Source organism: Oncorhynchus nerka, linkage group LG10 (assembly GCF_034236695.1).
Source record: "Oncorhynchus nerka isolate Pitt River linkage group LG10, Oner_Uvic_2.0, whole genome shotgun sequence".
NCBI classification, from domain to species: domain Eukaryota; kingdom Metazoa; phylum Chordata; class Actinopteri; order Salmoniformes; family Salmonidae; genus Oncorhynchus; species Oncorhynchus nerka.
Window position 1 is genome coordinate 100547539 of NC_088405.1, and position 22412 is coordinate 100569950.

General features: G+C 41.8%; 1 protein-coding gene across 1 annotated transcript in view; it reads right to left on the bottom strand.

The window, feature by feature from the left end:
* The window catches only part of LOC115125941 (lysosomal proton-coupled steroid conjugate and bile acid symporter SLC46A3), a 42575-nt gene that overhangs the window by 15805 nt on the left and 4358 nt on the right, over positions 1 to 22412 (bottom strand). Inside the window, exon 3 of the mRNA XM_065024015.1 lies at positions 2760 to 3636. Coding sequence (XP_064880087.1) covers positions 2760 to 3636 — 877 coding nt within the window. The remainder of the gene's footprint in view (positions 1 to 2759; positions 3637 to 22412) is intronic.

Here is a 22412-nt window from a genome sequence, read left to right on the forward strand (position 1 = left end):
AGGGATTGAGGGAGCCCTGCAAACTGGAGGGATTGAGGGAGCCCTGGAGATAGAATGGTAGCAATAACATTCAGAGGTAAACCTCCAGCCATTAGATTGTCCCTGTCAGTGGCCAAGCGGATAGGAACCAAATATCTGGCCTCGCGTGCCAAACCTGCCCTGGCGCCTGGGACAACGGGTCCCTGCACAGTGGGTCAACGGGTCCCTGCCAATGGGAGAAGCCACGCGTCCCTGCCTAAAAGGCAAAAGATCCCCACGAATCAACGCTGCTGTGTCACTGGGGAGCCACAAGAGTCAACGGTAATCCCTCCCGGCAATCCTTCCAACGTGGGCTGAACCAGAACCACTGCCCGGAAACATGTATAGGAGGGTCCGAGGCCACTGGCGGGCAAGAGGGTCTGTTCCCATCCAAGCGCATTGCTAGCTCCCAGCGCTGGAACAGCCACATCAATTATAGTCCCAGGGGAACGAACCCTACCATAGAAGACCTCATCCTCAGTAGTCACATCAACTGTCAAAAACATACATAGGTGACCATCCTCAGTAGGTCACATCAATTATAGTCCCAGAGGATAGAATGTTACCATAGAATACCCTCCTTATTCCAGGCACTGTCAAAAACATACTGGGTCCTGACCATGTTACCAGAATACCCTCCATTCCAGAGCTGGAACCCAGACACCTCTCAGAGGATAGAATGTTACCATGTGAATACCCTCCTTATTCCTGACCATGTGAATACCCTCCTTATTCCTGACCATGTTACCATGTGAATACCCTCCTTATTCCTGACCATGTTACCATGTTAATACCCTCCTTATTCCTGACCATGTTACCATGTGAATACCCTCCTTATTCCTGACCATGTGAATACCTTCCTTATTCCTGACCATGTTACCATGTGAATACCCTCCTTATTCCTGACCATGTTACCATGTGAATACCCTCCTTATTCCTGACCATGTGAATATCCTCCTTATTCCTGACCATGTGAATACCCTCCTTACTCCTGACCATGTGAATATCCTCCTTATTCCTGACCATGTGAATACCCTCCTTACTCCTGACCATGTTACCATGTGAATACCCTCCTTATTCCTGACCATGTGAATATCCTCCTTATTCCTGACCATGTGAATACCCTCCTTACTCCTGACCATGTGAATATCCTCCTTATTCCTGACCATGTGAATACCCTCCTTATTCCTGACCATGTGAATACCCTCCTTACTCCTGACCATGTTACCATGTGAATACCCTCCTTATTCCTGACCATGTGAATACCCTCCTTATTCCTGACCATGTTACCATGTGAATACCCTCCTTATTCCTGACCATGTTACCATGTGAATACCCTCCTTATTCCTGACCATGTTACCATGTGAATACCCTCCTTATTCCTGACCATGTGAATACCCTCCTTATTCCTGACCATGTGAATACCCTCATTATTCCTGACCATGTGAATACCCTCCTTACTCCTGACCATGTGAATATCCTCATTATTCCTGACCATGTGAATACCCTCCTTATTCCTGACCATGTTACCATGTGAATACCCTCCTTATTCCTGACCATGTTACCATGTGAATACCCTCCTTATTCCTGACCATGTGAATACCCTCCTTACTCCTGACCATGTTACCATGTGAATACCCTCCTTATTCCTGACCATGTGAATACCCTCATTATTCCTGACCATGTGAATACCCTCCTTATTCCTGACCATGTGAATACCCTCCTTATTCCTGACCATGTTACCATGTGAATACCCTCCTTATTCCTGACCATGTGAATACCCTCCTTATTCCTGACCATGTTACCATGTGAATACCCTCCTTATTCCTGACCATGTGAATACCCTCATTATTCCTGACCATGTGAATACCCTCCTTATTCCTGACCATGTGAATACCCTCCTTATTCCTGACCATGTGAATACCCTCCTTATTCCTGACCATGTGAATACCCTCCTTATTCCTGACCATGTGAATACCCTCCTTACTCCTGACCATGTTACCATGAGAATACCCTCCTTATTCCTGACCATGTTACCATGTGAATACCCTCCTTATTCCTGACCATGTTACCATGTGAATACCCTCCTTATTCCTGACCATGTGAATACCCTCCTTATTCCTGACCATGTGAATACCCTCCTTATTCCTGACCATGTTACCATGTGAATACCCTCCTTATTCCTGACCATGTGAATACCCTCCTTATTCCTGACCATGTGAATACCCTCCTTATTCCTGACCATGTTACCATGTGAATACCCTCCTTATTCCTGACCATGTGAATACCCTCCTTATTCCTGACCATGTGAATACCCTCCTTATTCCTGACCATGTTAATACCCTCCTTATTCCTGACCATGTGAATACCCTCCTTATTCCTGACCATGTTACCATGTGAATACCCTCCTTATTACTGACCATGTGAATACTCTCCTTATTCCTGACCATGTGAATACCCTCCTTATTCCTGACCATGTTACCATGTGAATACCCTCCTTATTCCTGACCATGTGAATACCCTCCTTATTCCTGACCATGTGAATACCCTCCTTATTCCTGACCATGTTAATACCCTCCTTATTCCTGACCATGTGAATACCCTCCTTATTCCTGACCATGTGAATACCCTCCTTATTCCTGACCATGTTACCATGTGAATACCCTCCTTATTCCTGACCATGTGAATACCCTCCTTATTCCTGACCATGATACCATGTGAATACCCTCCTTATTCCTTACCCAGGAACATCATGACCGTGGTCTTGGCGAAGGCCACCAGGGTCATACCCGCCATGACACTCAGTATCCCTATGAGAATGATGACGATGTTGGGCACGCCGCAGCGAGAGAACACCGTCACACCCACGAAGCTGGTCAGGAACATCGTCATGGACAGCGCAGAGCCGTAGCCAATTAGGATCTCGCTCCAGCACAGCGGCTGGTTGAGCTCGTACAGTGTGATCATGGAGTGCCCGCCCATGTTGGCGAAGGAGAAGGAGCCGAAGAGGAGCAGGAGAAGCATCAGAAGGACGTTACGCCTCCTGCTGGCCCCTGCAAACAGTTGGTAGGCCCCGTAGGCCAGCTGATGCATGGCGGTGCGACGCAGGGAGCCGTCCAGGGGGGCGTCCAGGGGTCGTTGGAGCGTCTCCTCCAGGATGAAGACAGCGTAGAGCAGGTTGAAACACAGGAACAGAGCAGAGGTGAAGAAGGGCCAGTTGAAGCCTGCTGCTCGGAGGAAGTATCCCGTAGAGAGAGAGGCCACTCCAGACAGCAGGCCGATCACCATGTCTATCCCGGCCATACGCAGGGTCTTCTGCTGTCCGTCCTCACACAGGTCAGCGATGTAGGAGAAACAGCCACCCAGGAACGTCCCCGAGCCCCCGAACAGGGCGCTGACGAACGACGAGACGATGAGGAGGTAGAGGTTAAGCTCGAAGAAGGAGACTGCCAGGAAGGACAGCGCGTAGAACAGAGAACCAATCAGAGGCAGGATGATGGTGATCTTGCGTCCGCGCTGGTCGCTGTAGGCAACGAGGATGAAGGTGACGGCCAGAGAGGGGATAATGGAGATGAGCTCGGTGTAGAGGGAGAAGAGAGACGCCGCCTTCTGCACCTCCTGGTGTAAACAGAAAACAACAAGGTAAACAAACACGTAACCAACAACGACAAGGGAGGTGTCATGGAGAAGAGGGTGGAGTTATTAACGTTACCTCGGCTGAAAACACAATCAGTTAAACACGAGGTGTAATGGATAATGTCTCTGATGGATGGGGGAAAACACAATCAGTTAAACACGAGGTGTAATGGATAATGTCTCTGATGGATGGGGGAAAACACAATCAGTTAAACACGAGGTGTAATGGATAATGTCTCTGATGGATGGGGGAAAACACAATCAGTTAAACACAGAAGGAACTGTAACATATTAAAGGCAGACAGTTCCACACAGAACACTCTCTTCACAGGCAGACAGTTCCACACAGAACACTCTCTTCACAGGCAGACAGTTCCACACAGAACACTCTCTTCACAGGCAGACAGCTCCACACAGAACACTCTCTTCACAGGCAGACAGTTCCACACAGAACACTCTCTTCACAGGCAGACAGTTCCACACAGAACACTCTCTTCACAGGCAGACAGTTCCACACAGAACACTCTCTTCACAGGCAGACCGCTCCACACAGAACACACTCTTCACAGGCAGGCAGCTCCACACACTCTTCACAGGCAGACAGCTCCACACACTCTTCACAGGCAGACAGCTCCACAAAGAACACTCTTCACAGGCAGACAGCTCCACAAAGAACACTCTTCACAGGCAGACAGCTCCACACACTCTTCACAGGCAGACAGCTCCACACTCTTCACAGGCAGACAGCTCCACACTCTTCACAGGCAGACAGCTCCACACACTCTTCACAGGCAGACAGCTCCACACAATCTTCACAGGCAGACAGCTCCACACAATCTTCACAGGCAGACAGCTCCACACACATCTTCACAGGCAGACAGCTCCACACAATCTTCACAGGCAGACAGCTCCACACAATCTTCACAGGCAGACAGCTCCACACAATCTTCACAGGCAGACAGCTCCACACTCTTCACAGGCAGACAGCTCCACACTCTTCACAGGCAGACAGCTCCACACAATCTTCACAGGCAGACAGCTCCACACACTCTTCACAGGCAGACAGCTCCACACAATCTTCACAGGCAGACAGCTCCACACAATCTTCACAGGCAGACAGCTCCACACTCTTCACAGGCAGACAGCTCCACACTCTTCACAGGCAGACAGCTCCACACAATCTTCACAGGCAGACAGCTCCACACAATCTTCACAGGCAGACAGCTCCACACAATCTTCACAGGCAGACAGCTCCACACAATCTTCACAGGCAGACAGCTCCACACAATCTTCACAGGCAGACAGCTCCACACAATCTTCACAGGCAGACAGCTCCACACAATCTTCACAGGCAGACAGCTCCACACTCTTCACAGGCAGACAGCTCCACACAATCTTCACAGGCAGACAGCTCCACACAATCTTCACAGGCAGACAGCTCCACACTCTTCACAGGCAGACAGCTCCACACTCTTCACAGGCAGACAGCTCCACACAATCTTCACAGGCAGACAGCTCCACACACTCTTCACAGGCAGACAGCTCCACACAATCTTCACAGGCAGACAGCTCCACACAATCTTCACAGGCAGACAGCTCCACACAATCTTCACAGGCAGACAGCTCAGACACAATCTTCACAGGCAGACAGCTCCACACAATCTTCACAGGCAGACAGCTCCACACAACTCTTCACAGGCAGGCAGCTCCACACTCTTCACAGGCAGACAGCTCCACACAATCTTCACAGGCAGACAGCTCCACACACTCTTCATCCACAGAGATTGACTGCAGCCTGTTATATGGCCATGATGAAAAAGAGGAAGTACACAAAGTGAAAAGGAGAAATGTGGCTCTGCTCTGCTCTGTTCAAGGCCAGTATGACAGCTCTCCATGGAAATATAATGTTATTTATGTCAATCAAGGTTTCAAACCGGAGGAAGATAACCCTTGTCTAAACCCACAACAGGTGTAGGCTACAGGTGGTTCTTGCCTTTCAAAAATCGAGAACAAGCAGGCATCTCCTGAACAAGTAATTAATCAGTCTCCTGTCAACCAGCTACTGTAACTGGTGAGACGTGACCTCCTAGTTGGTTACAAAATAAAAATTGAAATTTCATCAGCCGTTGATTGTCAAGCAAATAACAGTCGGTCTCACGGTAATTGACCGTTAATTAACACATGTATCATCTCCTGGCTTCCACACAGCCCACAGGACACTGATGCAGTCCTGAGGAACATCTACATTTTAAAAAGTCGAATAAATCCATGTAATATAGTCTACACCGTCACAATAAATCCATGTAATATAGTCTACCTACACCATCACAATAAATCCATGTAGTATAGTCTACACCATCACAATAAATCCATGTAATATAGTCTACACCATCACAATAAATCCATGTAATATAGTCTACCTACACCATCACAATAAATCCATGTAATATAGTCTACACCATCACAATAAATCCATGTAATATAGTCTACACCATCACAATAAATCCATGTAGTATAGTCTACACCATCACAATAAATCCATGTAATATATTCTACACCATCACAATAAATCCATGTAATATAGTCTACACCATCACAATAAATCCATGTAATATAGTCTACACCATCACAATAAATCCATGTAATATAGTCTACCTACACCATCACAATAAATCCATGTAATATAGTCTACACCATCACAATAAATCCATGTAATATATTCTACACCATCACAATAAATCCATGTAATATAGTCTACACCATCACAATAAATCCATGTAATATAGTCTACCTACACCATCACAATAAATCCATGTAATATAGTCTACACCATCACAATAAATCCATGTAATATAGTCTACCTATGTTAGGTCCTGTCCTTATGTTAGGTCCTGTCCTCATGTTAGGTCCTGTCCTTATGTTAGGTCCTGATCTGGCTATGCCACATGGCTGTGGGCTACACTAGTTCATTTAGTTGTCCTTATGTTAGGTCCTGTCCTTATGTTAGGTCCTGTCCTTATGTTAGGTCCTGTCCTTATGTTAGTACCTGTCCTCATGTTAGGTCCTGTCCTTATGTTAGGTCCTGTCCTTATGTTAGGTCCTGTCCTTATGTTAGGTCCTGTCCTTATGTTAGGTCCTGATCTTATGTTAGGTCCTGTCCTTATGTTAGGTCCTGTCCTCATGTTAGGTCCTGTCCTTATGTTAGGTCCTGTCCTCATGTTAGGTCCTGTCCACATGTTAGGTCCTGTCCTCATGTTAGGTCCTGTCCTTATGTTAGGTCCTGTCCTCATGTTAGGTCCTGTCCTCATGTTAGGTCCTGCCCTCATGTTAGGTCCTGTCCTCATGTTAGGTCCTGTCCTCATGTTAGGTCCTGTCCTTATGTTAGGTCCTGTCCTTATGTTAGGTCCTGTCCTCATGTTAGGTCCTGTCCTTATGTTAGGTCCTTTCCTCATGTTAGGTCCTGTCCTCATGTTAGGTCCTGTCCTTATGTTAGGTCCTGTCCTTATGTTAGGTCCTGTTCTTATGTTAGGTCCTGTCCTTATGTTAGGTCCTGTCCTTATGTTAGGTCCTGTCCTTATGTTAGGTCCTGTCCTTATGTTAGGTCCTGTCCTCATGTTAGGTCCTGTCCTCATGTTAGGTCCTGTCCTTATGTTAGGTCCTGTCCTCATGTTAGGTCCAGTCCTTATGTTAGGTCCTTATGTTAGGTCCTGTCCCTATGTTAGGTCCTGTCCTTATGTTAGGTCCTGTCCTCATGTTAGGTCCAGTCCTTATGTTAGGTCCTTATGTTAGGTCCTGTCCTCATGTTAGGTCCTGTCCTTATGTTAGGTCCTGTCCTTATGTTAGGTCCTGTCCTCATGTTAGGTCCTGTCCTTATGTTAGGTCCTGTCCTTATGTTAGGTCCTGTCCTCATGTTAGGTCCTGTCCTTATGTTAGGTCCTGTCCTTATGTTAGGTCCTGCCCTTATGTTAGGTCCTGTCCTCATGTTAGGTCCTGTCCTCATGTTAGGTCCTGTCCTTATGTTAGGTCCTGTCCTCATGTTAGGTCCTGTCCTTATGTTAGGTCCTGTCCTCATGTTAGGTCCTGTCCTCATGTTAGGTCCTGTCCTCATGTTAGGTCCTGTCCTCATGTTAGGTCCTGTCCTCATGTTAGGTCCTGTCCTCATGTTAGGTCCTGTCCTCATGTTAGGTCCTGTCCTTATGTTAGGTCCTGTCCTCATGTTAGGTCCTGTCCTCATGTTAGGTCCTGTCCTCATGTTAGGTCCTGTCCTCATGTTAGGTCCTGTCCTCATGTTAGGTCCTGTCCTCATGTTAGGTCCTGTCCTTATGTTAGGTCCTTATGTTAGGTCCTGTCCTCATGTTAGGTCCTGTCCTTATGTTAGGTCCTGTCCTCATGTTAGGTCCTGTCCTCATGTTAGGTCCTGTCCTCATGTTAGGTCCTGTCCTCATGTTAGGTCCTGTCCTCATGTTAGGTCCTGTCCTCATGTTAGGTCCTGTCCTTATGTTAGGTCCTGTCCTCATGTTAGGTCCTGTCCTTATGTTAGGTCCTGTCCTCATGTTATGTCCTGTCCTTATGTTAGGTCCTGTCCTCATGTTAGGTCCTGTCCTGTCCTGTCCTCATGTTAGGTCCTGTCCTCATGTTAGGTCCTGATCTGGCTACATCATACGGCTGTGGGCTCTACCAGTTCATTTAGCAGACAAGAATTACTTAGAATTCCATGGCATTATTTTATATTATGTTATAGTATGAAGAATTCAATTGAAGATAGAACAATAAAAGAGAAAGGATATTTTCCCCCAAACGATGAGGAAGTGTTGCACGAGGTTATTCTGTGTTGAGGGGTTAACAAAGACACAGGTCCTCCTACCTGCTTCATGTAGAGTTATTAATGTGACTTTAGTTGTTCTACAAACGTTGGGTTATACGTTTTAATTTAATACATTGTACGGCTGCATGATGAGACTCTAATGATGATTTGACTAAAGTCACCTGAAAAAGGCATGAGCTCTGCTTTGTTTGTTTTGCGCCGGCTGTACACACTTCATCATTCACAATCACTTGATAATTCCTCGAATTTCACGGCAGCATCCCATTTGTGGCTGTAATGAAATCACCCCCCCCCCCCCCCCCCAAAAAAAATGCCTTTCTTCGTGAGTGCTGCCTGCGCCGAAGCATCGCTCACTCACACAGCTCTCCATCACGCCATTGTGTTGGTTAGGTCTATAACCCCTATATGTTGGTTAGGTCTATAACCCCTATATGTAGTTGTGTTGGTTAGGTCTATAACCCCTATATGTAGTTGTGTTGGTTAGGTCTATAACCCTATATGTATGTTGGTTAGGTCTATAACCCTATATGTAGTTGTGTTGGTTAGGTCTATAACCCCTATATGTAGTTGTGTTGGTTAGGTCTATAACCCCTATAGTTGTGTTGTTAGGTCTATTGTGTTGGTTAGGTCTATAACCCCTATATGTTGGAGTTAGGTCCCTATATGTAGTTGTGTTGGTTAGGTCTATAACCCCTATATGTAGTTGTAGTTGGTTAGGTCTATAACCCCTATATGTAGTTGTGTTGGTTAGGTCTATAATGTAGTTGTGTTGGTTAGGTCCCTATATGTAGTTGTGTTGGTTAGGTCTATAACCCTATATGTAGTTGTGTTGGTTAGGTCTATAACCCCTATATGTAGTTGTGTTGGTTAGGTCTATAACCCCTATGTAGTTGTGTTGGTTAGGTCTATAACCCCTATATGTAGTTGTGTTGGTTAGGTCTATAGGTCTATAACCCCTATGTTGGTTAGGTCTATAACCCCTATATGTTGGTTAGGTCTATAACCCCTATATGTTGGTTAGGTCTATAACCCCTATATGTAGTTGTGTTGGTTAGGTCTATAACCCCTATATGTAGTTGTGTTGGTTAGGTCTATAACCCCTATATGTGTTGGTTAGGTCTATAACCCCTATATGTGTTGGTTAGGTCTATAACCCCTTGTGTTGGTTAGGTCTATAACCCCTATATGTGTTGGTTAGGTCTATAACCCCTATATGTAGTTGTGTTGGTTAGGTCTATAACCCTATATGTAGTTGTGTTGGTTGGTCTATTAGGTCTATAACCCCTATATGTAGTTGTGTTGGTTAGGTCTATAACCCCTATGTAGTTGTGTTGGTTAGGTCTATAACCCCTATATGTAGTTGTGTTGGTTAGGTCTATAACCCCTATATGTAGTTGTGTTGGTTAGGTCTATAACCCCTATATGTTGGTTAGGTCTATAACCCCTATATGTAGTTGTGTTGGTTAGGTCTATAACCCCTATATGTAGTTGTGTTTGGTCTATAACCCCTTAGGTCTATAACCCCTATATGTAGTTGTGTTGGTTAGGTCTATAACCCCTATATGTAGTTGTGTTGGTTAGGTCTATAACCCCTATATGTAGTTGTGTTGGTTAGGTCTATAACCCCTATATGTTGGTTAGGTCTATAACCCCTATATGTAGTTGTGTTGGTTAGGTCTATAACCCCTATATGTTGGTTAGGTCTATAACCCCTATATGTAGTTGTGTTGGTTAGGTCTATAACCCCTATATGTAGTTGTTAGGTCTATAACCCCTATATTGTGTTGTGTTTAGGGTCTATAAGGTCCCCTATATGTTGGTTAGGTCTATAACCCCTATATGTAGTTGTGTTGGTTAGGTCTATAACCCCTATATGTAGTTGTGTTGGTTAGGTCTATAACCCCTATATGTTGGTTAGGTCTATAACCCCTATATGTTGGTTAGGTCTATAACCCCTATATGTAGTTGTGTTGGTTAGGTCTATAACCCCTATATGTTGGTTAGGTCTATAACCCCTATGTGTTGGTTAGGTCTATAACCCCTATATGTAGTTGTGTTGGTTAGGTCTATAACCCCTATATGTAGTTGTGTTGGTTAGGTCTATAACCCCTATATGTAGTTGTGTTGGTTAGGTCTATAATATGTAGTTGTGTTGGTTAGGTCTATAACCCCTATATGTAGTTGTGTTGGTTAGGTCTATAACCCCTATATGTAGTTGTGTTGGTTAGGTCTATAACCCCTATATGTAGTTGTGTTGGTTAGGTCTATAACCCCTATGTGTTGGTTAGGTCTATAGCCCCTATATGTAGTTGTGTTGTGTTGGTTAGGTCTATAACCCCTATATGTTGTTAGGTATGTGTTGGTTAGGTCTATAACCCCTATATGTTGGTTAGGTCTATAACCCCTATATGTAGTTGTGTTGGTTAGGTCTATAACCCCTATATGTTGGTTAGGTCTATAACCCCTATATGTTGGTTAGGTCTATAACCCCTATATGTTGGTTAGGTCTATAACCCCTATGTGTTGGTTAGGTCTATAACCCCTATATGTAGTTGTGTTGGTTAGGTCTATAACCCCTATATGTAGTTGTGTTGGTTAGGTCTATAACTCCTATATGTAGTTGTGTTGGTTAGGTCTATAACCCCTATATGTTGTGTTAGGTCTATAATATGTAGTTGTGTTGGTTAGGTCTATAACCCCTATATGTAGTTGTGTTGGTTAGGTCTATAACCCCTATATGTAGTTGTGTTGGTTAGGTCTATAACCCCTATATGTAGTTGTGTTGGTTAGGTCTATAACCCCTATATGTAGTTGTGTTGGTTAGGTCTATAACCCCTATATGTTGGTTAGGTCTATAACCCCTATATGTTGGTTAGGTCTATAACCCCTATATGTAGTTGTGTTGGTTAGGTCTATAACCCCTATGTGTTGGTTAGGTCTATAACCCCTATATGTAGTTGTGTTGGTTAGGTCTATAACCCCTATGTAGTTGTGTTGGTTAGGTCTATAACCCCTATATGTAGTTGTGTTGGTTAGGTCTATAACCCCTATATGTAGTTGTGTTGGTTAGGTCTATAACCCCTATATGTTGGTTAGGTCTATAACCCCTATATGTAGTTGTGTTGGTTAGGTCTATAGCCCCTATATGTAGTTGTGTTGGTTAGGTCTATAACCCCTATGTGTTGGTTAGGTCTATAACCCCTATATGTTGGTTAGGTCTATAACCCCTATATGTAGTTGTGTTGGTTAGGTCTATAACCCCTATATGTAGTTGTGTTGGTTAGGTCTATAACCCCTATATGTAGTTGTGTTGGTTAGGTCTATAACCCCTATATGTTGGTTAGGTCTATAACCCCTATATGTAGTTGTGTTGGTTAGGTCTATAACCCCTATATGTTGGTTAGGTCTATAACCCCTATATGTAGTTGTGTTGGTTAGGTCTATAACCCCTATATGTTGGTTAGGTCTATAACCCCTATATGTAGTTGTGTTGGTTAGGTCTATAACCCCTATATGTTGGTTAGGTCTATAACCCCTATATGTAGTTGTGTTGGTTAGGTCTATAACCCCTATATGTAGTTGTGTTGGTTAGGTCTATAACCCCTATATGTAGTTGTGTTGGTTAGGTCTATAACCCTATATGGTTAGGTCTATAACCCCTATATGTAGTTGTGTTGGTTAGGTATGTGTTGGTTAGGTCTATAACCCCTATATGTAGTTGTGTTGGTTAGGTCTATAACCCCTATATGTAGTTGTGTTGGTTAGGTCTATAACCCCTATATGTTGGTTAGGTCTATAACCCCTATATGTTGGTTAGGTCTATAACCCCTATATGTAGTTGTGTTGGTTAGGTCTATAACCCCTATATGTAGTTGTGTTGGTTAGGTCTATAACCCCTATATGTAGTTGTGTTGGTTAGGTCTATAACCCTATATGTAGTTGTGTTGGTTAGGTCTATATATAGTTGTGTTGGTTAGGTCTATAACCCCTATATGTAGTTGTGTTGGTTAGGTCTATAACCCCTATATGTAGTTGTGTTGGTTAGGTCTATAACCCCTATATGTAGTTGTGTTGGTTAGGTCTATAACCCCTATATGTTGGTTAGGTCTATAACCCCTATATGTAGTTGTGTTGGTTAGGTCTATAACCCCTATATGTTGGTTAGGTCTATAACCCCTATATGTTGGTTAGGTCTATAACCCCTATGTGTTGGTTAGGTCTATAACCCCTATATGTAGTTGTGTTGGTTAGGTCTATAACCCCTATATGTAGTTGTGTTGGTTAGGTCTATAACCCCTATATGTGGTTGTGTTGGTTAGGTCTATAACCCCTATATGTAGTTGTGTTGGTTAGGTCTATAACCCCTAACCCCTATATGTAGTTGTGTTGGTTAGGTCTATAACCCCTATATGTAGTTGTGTTGGTTAGGTCTATAACCCCTATATGTTGTGTTGGTTAGGTCTATAACCCCTATATGTGTTGTGTTGGTTAGGTCTATAACCCCTATATGTAGTTGTGTTGGTTAGGTCTATAACCCCTATATGTAGTTGTGTTGGTCTATAACCCCTATATGTTGGTTAGGTCTATAACCCCTATATGTAGTTGTGTTAGGTCTATAACCCCTATAGTTGTGTTGGTTAGGTCTATAACCCCTATATGTAGTTGTGTTGGTTAGGTCTATAACCCCTATAGTTGTGTTGGTTAGGTCTATAACCCCTATATGTAGTTGTGTTGGTTAGGTCTATAACCCCCTATATGTTGGTTAGGTCTATAACCCCTATATGTTGTTAGTTGTGTTGGTTAGGTCTATAACCCCTATATGTTGTTAGTTGTGTTGGTTAGGTCTATAACCCCTATATGTAGTTGTGTTGGTTAGGTCTATAACCCCTATATGTAGTTGTGTTGGTTAGGTCTATAACCCCCTATATAGTTGTGTTGGTTAGGTCTATAACCCCTATATGTAGTTGTGTTGGTTAGGTCTATAACCCCTATATGTAGTTGTGTTGTTAGGTTGGTTAGGTCTATAACCCCTATATGTAGTTGTGTTGGTTAGGTCTATAACCCCTATATATGTGTTGGTTAGGTCTATAACCCCTATATGTAGTTGTGTTGGTTAGGTCTATAACCCCTATATGTAGGTTGTGTTGGTTAGGTCTATAACCCCTATATGTAGTTGTGTTGGTTAGGTCTATAACCCCTATATGTAGTTGTGTTGGTTAGGTAGTTGTGTTGGTTAGGTCTATAACCCCTATATGTAGTTGTGTTGGTTAGGTCTATAACCCCTTATGTAGTTGTGTTGGTTAGGTCTATAACCCCTATATGTAGTTGTGTTGGTTAGGTCTATAACCCTATATGTAGTTGTGTTGGTTAGGTCTATAACCCCTATATGTAGTTGTGTTGGTTAGGTCTATAACCCCTATGTGTTGGTTAGGTCTATAACCCCTATATGTAGTTGTGTTGGTTAGGTCTATAACCCCTATATGTAGTTGTGTTGGTTAGGTCTATAACCCCTATATGTTGGTTAGGTCTATAACCCCTATATGTTGGTTAGGTCTATAACCCCTATATGTAGTTGTGTTGGTTAGGTCTATAACCCCTATATGTAGTTGTGTTGGTTAGGTCTATAACCCCTATATGTTGGTTAGGTCTATAACTCCTATATGTTGGTTGTGTTGGTTAGGTCCTATATGTAGTTGTGTTGGTTAGGTCTATAACCCCTATATGTTGGTTAGGTCTATAACCCCTATATGTAGTTGTGTTGGTTAGGTCTATAACCCCTATATGTTGGTTAGGTCTATAACCCCTATATGTAGTTGTGTTGGTTAGGTCTATAACCCCTATATGTTGGTTAGGTCTATAACCCCTATATGTAGTTGTGTTGGTTAGGTCTATAACCCCTATGTGTTGGTTAGGTCTATAACCCCTATGTGTTGGTTAGGTCTATAACCCCTATGTGTTGGTTAGGTCTATAACCCCTATATGTAGTTGTGTTGGTTAGGTCTATAACTCCTATATGTAGTTGTGTTGGTTAGGTCTATAACTCCTATATGTAGTTGTGTTGGTTAGGTCTATAACCCCTATATGTTGGTTAGGTCTATAACCCCTATATGTAGTTGTGTTGGTTAGGTCTATAACCCCTATATGTTGGTTAGGTCTATAACCCCTATATGTAGTTGTGTTGGTTAGGTCTATAACCCCTATATGTAGTTGTGTTGGTTAGGTCTATAACCCCTATATGTTGGTTAGGTCTATAACCCCTATGTGTAGTTGTGTTGGTTAGGTCTATAACCCCTATATGTAGTTGTGTTGGTTAGGTCTATAACCCCTATATGTAGTTGTGTTGGTTAGGTCTATAACCCCTATATGTAGTTGTGTTGGTTAGGTCTATAACCCCTATATGTTGGTTAGGTCTATAACTATATGTAGTTGTGTTGGTTGGGTCCTATATGTAGTTGTGTTGGTTAGGTCTATAACCCCTATATGTAGTTGTGTTGGTTAGGTCTATAACCCCTATATGTTGGTTAGGTCTATAACCCCTATATGTAGTTGTGTTGGTTAGGTCTATAACCCCTATATGTTGGTTAGGTCTATAACCCCTATATGTAGTTGTGTTGGTTAGGTCTATAACCCCTATATGTAGTTGTGTTGGTTAGGTCTATAACCCCTATATGTTGTAGTTGTGTTGTGTTGGTTAGGTCTATAACCCCTATATGTAGTTGTGTTGGTTAGGTCTATAACCCCTATATGTAGTTGTGTTGGTTAGGTCTATAACCCCTATATGTAGTTGTGTTGGTTAGGTCTATAACCCCTATGTGTTGGTTAGGTCTATAACCCCTATATGTAGTTGTGTTGGTTAGGTCTATAACCCCTATATGTAGTTGTGTTGGTTAGGTCTATAACCCCTATATGTAGTTGTGTTGGTTAGGTCTATAACCCCTATATGTAGTTGTGTTGGTTAGGTCTATAACCCCTATATGTTGGTTAGGTCTATAACCCCTATATGTAGTTGTGTTGGTTAACCCTATATGTAGTTGTGTTGGTTAGGTCTATAACCCTATATGTAGTTGTGTTGGTTAGGTCTATAACCCCTATATGTAGTTGTGTTGGTTAGGTCTATAACCCCTATATGTTGGTTAGGTCTATAACCCCTATATGTTGGTTAGGTCTATAACCCCTATATGTAGTTGTGTTGGTTAGGTCTATAACCCCTATATGTAGTTGTGTTGGTTAGGTCTATAACCCCCTATGTAGTTGTGTTAGTCTTGTGTTGGTTAGGTCTATAACCCTATATGTTGGTTAGGTCTATAACCCCTATATGTAGTTGTGTTGGTTAGGTCTATAACCCTATATGTAGTTGTGTTGGTTAGGTCTATAACCCCTATATGTTGGTTAGGTCTATAACCCCTATATGTAGTTGTGTTGGTTAGGTCTATAACCCCTATATGTAGTTGTGTTGGTTAGGTCTATAACCCCTATATGTTGGTTAGGTCTATAACCCCTATATGTAGTTGTGTTGGTTAGGTCTATAACCCCTATATGTAGTTGTGTTGGTTAGGTCTATAACCCCTATATGTAGTTGTGTTGGTTAGGTCTATAACCCCTATATGTAGTTGTGTTGGTTAGGTCTATAACCCCTATATGTAGTTGTGTTGGTTAGGTCTATAACCCCTATAGTTGTGTTGTTAGGTTGTGTTGGTTAGGTCTATAACCCCTATATGTAGTTGTGTTGGTTAGTTGTCTATAACCCCTATATGTAGTTGTGTTGGTTAGGTCTATAACCCCTATATGTTGGTTAGGTCTATAACCTATATGTAGTTGTGTTGGTTAGTTGTGTTGGTTAGGTCTATAACCCCTATATGTAGTTGTGTTGGTTAGGTCTATAACCCCTATATGTAGTTGTGTTGGTTAGGTCTATAACCCCTATATGTTGGTTAGGTCTATAACCCCTATATGTTGGTTAGGTCTATAACCCCTATATGTAGTTGTGTTGGTTAGGTCTATAACCCCTATATGTTGTGTAGTTGGTCTATAACCCTATATGTAGTTGTGTTGGTTAGGTCTATAACCCTATATGTAGTCTATGTTGGTTAGGTCTATAACCCCTATATGTAGTTGTGTTGGTTAGGTCTATAACCCCTATATATGTTGTGTTGGTTAGGTTAGTTGTGTTGGTTAGGTCTATAACCCCTATATGTAGTTGTGTTGGTTAGGTCTATAACCCCTATATGTTGGTTGTGTTGGTTGGTTAGGTCTATAACCCCTATATGTAGTTGTGTTGGTTAGGTCTATAACCCCTATATGTAGTTGTGTTGGTTAGGTCTATAACCCCTATATGTAGTTGTGTTGGTTAGGTCTATAACCCCTATAGTTGTGTTGGTTAGGTGTTGGTTAGGTCTATAACCCCTATATGTAGTTGTGTTGGTTAGGTCTATAACCCCTATATGTAGTTGTGTTGGTTAGGTCTATAACCCCTATATGTTGGTTAGGTCTATAAGGTCTATAACCCTATATATGTAGTTGTGTTGGTTAGGTCTATAACCCCTATATGTAGTTGTGTTGGTTAGGTCTATAACCCCTATGTAGTTGTGTTGGTTAGGTCTATAACCCCTATATGTAGTTGTGTTGGTTAGGTCTATAACCCCTATATGTAGTTGTGTTGGTTAGGTCTATAACCCCTATGTAGTTGTGTTGGTTAGGTCTATAACCCCTATATGTTGGTTGGTTATCTATAAGTTGTGTTGGTTAGGTCTATAACCCCTATATGTAGTTGTGTTGGTTAGGTCTATAACCCCTATATGTAGTTGTGTTGGTTAGGTCTATAACCCCTATGTAGTTGTGTTGGTTAGGTCTATAACCCCCCCTATAACCCCTATATGTAGTTGTGTTGGTTAGGTCTATAACCCCTATATGTAGTTGTGTTGGTTAGGTCTATAACCCCTATATGTAGTTGTGTTGGTTAGGTCTATAACCCCTATAGTTGTGTTGTTAGGTGTTGGTTAGGTCTATAACCCCTATATGTAGTTGTGTTGGTTAGGTCTATAAGGTCCCCTATATGTAGTTGTGTTGGTTAGGTCTATAACCCCTATAGTTGTGTTGTTGGTTAGGTCTATAACCCCTATATGTAGTTGTGTTGGTTAGGTCTATAACCCTATATAGTTGTGTTGGTTAGGTCTATAACCCCTATATGTAGTTGTGTTGGTTAGGTCTATAACCCCTATATGTAGTTGTGTTGGTTAGGTCTATAACCCCTATGTAGTTGTGTTGGTTAGGTAGTTGTGTTGTGTTAGGTCTATAACCCCTATATGTAGTTGTGTTGGTTAGGTCTATAACCCCTATATGTAGTTGTGTTGGTTAGGTCTATAACCCCTATAATATGTAGTTGTGTTGGTTAGGTCTATAACCCCTATATGTAGTTGTGTTGGTTAGGTCTATAACCCTATATGTAGTTGTGTTGGTTAGGTCTATAACCCCTATATGTAGTTGTGTTGGTTAGGTCTATAACCCCTATATGTAGTTGTGTTGGTTAGGTGTTGGTTAGGTCTATAACCCCTATATGTAGTTGTGTTGGTTAGGTCTATAACCCCTATATGTAGTTGTGTTGGTCTATAACCCCTATGTTGTGTTAGGTCTATAACCCCTATATGTTGGTTAGGTTGTGTTGGTTAGGTCTATAACCCTATATGTAGTTGTGTTGTTAGGTTGTGTTGGTTAGGTCTATAACCCCTATATGTAGTTGTGTTGGTTAGGTCTATAACCCCTATATGTTGGTTAGGTCTATAACCCCTATATGTAGTTGTGTTGGTTAGGTCTATAACCCCTATATGTAGTTGTGTTGGTTAGGTCTATAACCCCTATATGTAGTTGTGTTGGTTAGGTCTATAACCCCTATATGTAGTTGTGTTGGTTAGGTCTATAACCCCTATATGTTGGTTAGGTCTATAACCCCTATATGTAGTTGTGTTGGTTAGGTCTATAACCCCTATATGTTGGTTAAGTCTATAACCCTATATGTAGTTGTGTTGGTTAGGTCTATAACCCCTATATGTAGTTGTGTTGGTTAGGTCTATAACCCCTATATGTAGTTGTGTTGGTTAGGTCTATAACCCCTATATGTTGGTTAGGTCTATAACCCCTATATGTTGGTTAGGTCTATAACCCCTATATGTAGTTGTGTTGGTTAGGTCTATAACCCCTATATGTAGTTGTGTTGGTTAGGTCTATAACCCCTATGTGTTGGTTAGGTCTATAACCCCTATATGTAGTTGTGTTGGTTAGGTCTATAACCCCTATATGTAGTTGTGTTGGTTAGGTCTATAACCCCTATATGTAGTTGGTTGGTTAGGTCTATAACCCTATATGTAGTTGTGTTGGTTAGGTGGTTAGGTCTAACCCCTATATGTAGTTGTGTTGGTTAGGTCTATAACCCCTATGTTGTTAGTCTATAACCCCTATATGTAGTTGTGTTGGTTAGGTCTATAACCCCTATATGTTGGTTAGGTCTATAACCCCTATATGTTGGTTAGGTCTATAACCCCTATATGTAGTTGTGTTGGTTAGGTCTATAACCCCTATATGTAGTTGTGTTGGTTAGGTCTATAACCCCTATATGTAGTTGTGTTGGTTAGGTCTATAACCCCTATATGTTGGTTAGGTATATGTTGGTTAGGTCTATAACCCCTATATGTAGTTGTGTTGGTTAGGTCTATAACCCCTATATGTAGTTGTGTTGGTTAGGTCTATAACCCCTATATGTAGTTGTGTTGGTTAGGTGTTGGTTAGGTCTATAACCCCTATATGTTGGTTAGGTCTATAACCCCTATATGTAGTTGTGTTGGTTAGGTCTATAACCCCTATATGTAGTTGTGTTGGTTAGGTCTATAACCCCTATATGTAGTTGTGTTGGTTAGGTCTATAACCCCTATATGTAGTTGTGTTGGTTAGGTCTATAACCCCTATATGTAGTTGTGTTGGTTAGGTCTATAACCCCTATATGTAGTTGTGTTGGTTAGGTCTATAAGGTCTATAACCCTATATGTAGTTGTGTTGGTTAGGTCTATAACCCCTATATGTAGTTGTGTTGGTTAGGTCTATAACCCCTATATGTAGTTGTGTTGGTTAGGTCTATAACCCCTATATGTTGGTTAGGTCTATAACCCCTATGTGTTGGTTAGGTCTATAACCCCTATATGTAGTTGTGTTGGTTAGGTCTATAACCCCTATATGTTGGTTAGGTCTATAACCCCTATGTGTTGGTTAGGTCTATAACCCCTATATGTTGGTTAGGTCTATAACCCCTATGTAGTTGTGTTGGTTAGGTCTATAACCCCTATGTGTTGGTTAGGTCTATAACCCCTATAGTTGTGTTGTAGTTGTGTTGGTTAGGTCTATAACCCCTATATGTTGGTTAGGTCTATAACCCCTATGTAGTTGTGTTGGTTAGGTCTATAACCCCTATATGTAGTTGTGTTGGTTAGGTCTATAACCCCTATATGTAGTTGTGTTGGTTAGGTCTATAACCCCTATATGTTGGTTAGGTCTATAACCCCTATATGTAGTTGTGTTGGTTAGGTCTATAACTCCTATATGTGGTTGTGTTGGTTAGGTCTATAACCCCTATATGTAGTTGTGTTGGTTAGGTCTATAACCCCTATATGTTGGTTAGGTCTATAACCCCTATATGTAGTTGTGTTGGTTAGGTCTATAACCCCTATATGTTGGTTAGGTCTATAACCCCTATATGTAGTTGTGTTGGTTAGGTCTATAACCCCTATGTGTAGTTGTGTTGGTTAGGTAACCCCTATGTTGGTTAGGTCTATAACCCCTATATGTTGGTTAGGTCTATAACCCCTATATGTAGTTGTGTTGGTTAGGTCTATAACCCCTATATGTTGGTTAGGTCTATAACCCCTATATGTTGGTTAGGTCTATAACCCCTATATGTTGGTTAGGTCTATAACCCCTATATGTAGTTGTGTTGGTTAGGTCTATAGCCCCTATATGTAGTTGTGTTGGTTAGGTCTATAACCCCTATGTGTTGGTTAGGTCTATAACCCCTATATGTTGGTTAGGTCTATAACTCCTATATGTAGTTGTGTTGGTTAGGTCTATAACTCCTATATGTAGTTGTGTTGGTTAGGTCTATAGCCCCTATATGTAGTTGTGTTGGTTAGGTCTATAACCCCTATGTGTTGGTTAGGTCTATAACCCCTATATGTTGGTTAGGTCTATAACCCCTATATGTAGTTGTGTTGGTTAGGTCTATAACCCCTATATGTAGTTGTGTTGGTTAGGTCTATAACCCCTATATGTAGTTGTGTTGGTTAGGTCTATAACCCCTATATGTAGTTGTGTTGGTTAGGTCTATAACCCCTATATGTAGTTGTGTTGGTTAGGTCTATAACCCCTATATGTTGGTTAGGTCTATAACCCCTATATGTAGTTGTGTTGGTTAGGTCTATAACCCCTATATGTTGGTTAGGTCTATAACCCCTATATGTAGTTGTGTTGGTTAGGTCTATAACCCCTATATGTAGTTGTGTTGGTTAGGTCTATAACCCCTATATGTAGTTGTGTTGGTTAGGTCTATAACCCCTATATGTAGTTGTGTTGGTTGGTTAGGTCTATAACTATAACCCTATATGTAGTTGTGTTGGTTAGTCCTATAACCCCTATATGTAGTTGTGTTGGTTAGGTCTATAACCCCTATATGTAGTTGTGTTGGTTAGGTCTATAACCCCTATATGTAGTTGTGTTGGTTAGGTCTATAACCCCTATATGTAGTTGTGTTGGTTAGGTCTATAACCCCTATATGTAGTTGTGTTGGTTAGGTCTATAACCCCTATATGTAGTTGTGTTGGTTAAGTCTATAACCCTATATGTAGTTGTGTTGGTTAGGTCTATAACCCCTATATGTAGTTGTGTTGGTTAGGTCTATAACCCCTATATGTTGGTTAGGTCTATAACCCCTATGTGTAGTTGTGTTGGTTAGGTCTATAACCCTATATGTAGTTGTGTTGGTTAGGTCTATAACCCCTATATGTTGGTTAGGTCTATAACCCCTATATGTAGTTGTGTTGGTTAGGTCTATAACTCCTATATGTAGTTGTGTTGGTTAGGTCTATAACCCCTATATGTAGTTGTGTTGGTTAGGTCTATAACCCCTATATGTTGGTTAGGTCTATAACCCCTATATGTTGGTTAGGTCTATAACCCCTATATGTAGTTGTGTTGGTTAGGTCTATAACCCTATATGTAGTTGTGTTGGTTAGGTCTATAACCCCTATATGTTGGTTAGGTCTATAACCCCTATATGTTGGTTAGGTCTATAACCCCTATATGTTGGTTAGGTCTATAACCCCTATATGTTGGTTAGGTCTATAACCCCTATATGTAGTTGTGTTGGTTAGGTCTATAACCCCTATATGTAGTTGTGTTGGTTAGGTCTATAGCCCCTATATGTAGTTGTGTTGGTTAGGTCTATAACCCCTATATGTAGTTGTGTTGGTTAGGTCTATAACCCCTATATGTAGTTGTGTTGGTTAGGTCTATAACCCCTATATGTTGGTTAGGTCTATAACCCCTATGTGTTGGTTAGGTCTATAACCCCTATATGTAGTTGTGTTGGTTAGGTCTATAACCCCTATGTGTTGGTTAGGTCTATAACCCCTATATGTAGTTGTGTTGGTTAGGTCTATAACCCCTATATGTTGGTTAGGTCTATAACCCCTATATGTTGGTTAGGTCTATAACCCCTATATGTTGGTTAGGTCTATAACCCCTATATGTAGTTGTGTTGGTTAGGTCTATAACCCCTATGTGTTGGTTAGGTCTATAACCCCTATATGTAGTTGTGTTGGTTAGGTCTATAACCCCTATATGTAGTTGTGTTGGTTAGGTCTATAACCCCTATATGTAGTTGTGTTGGTTAGGTCTA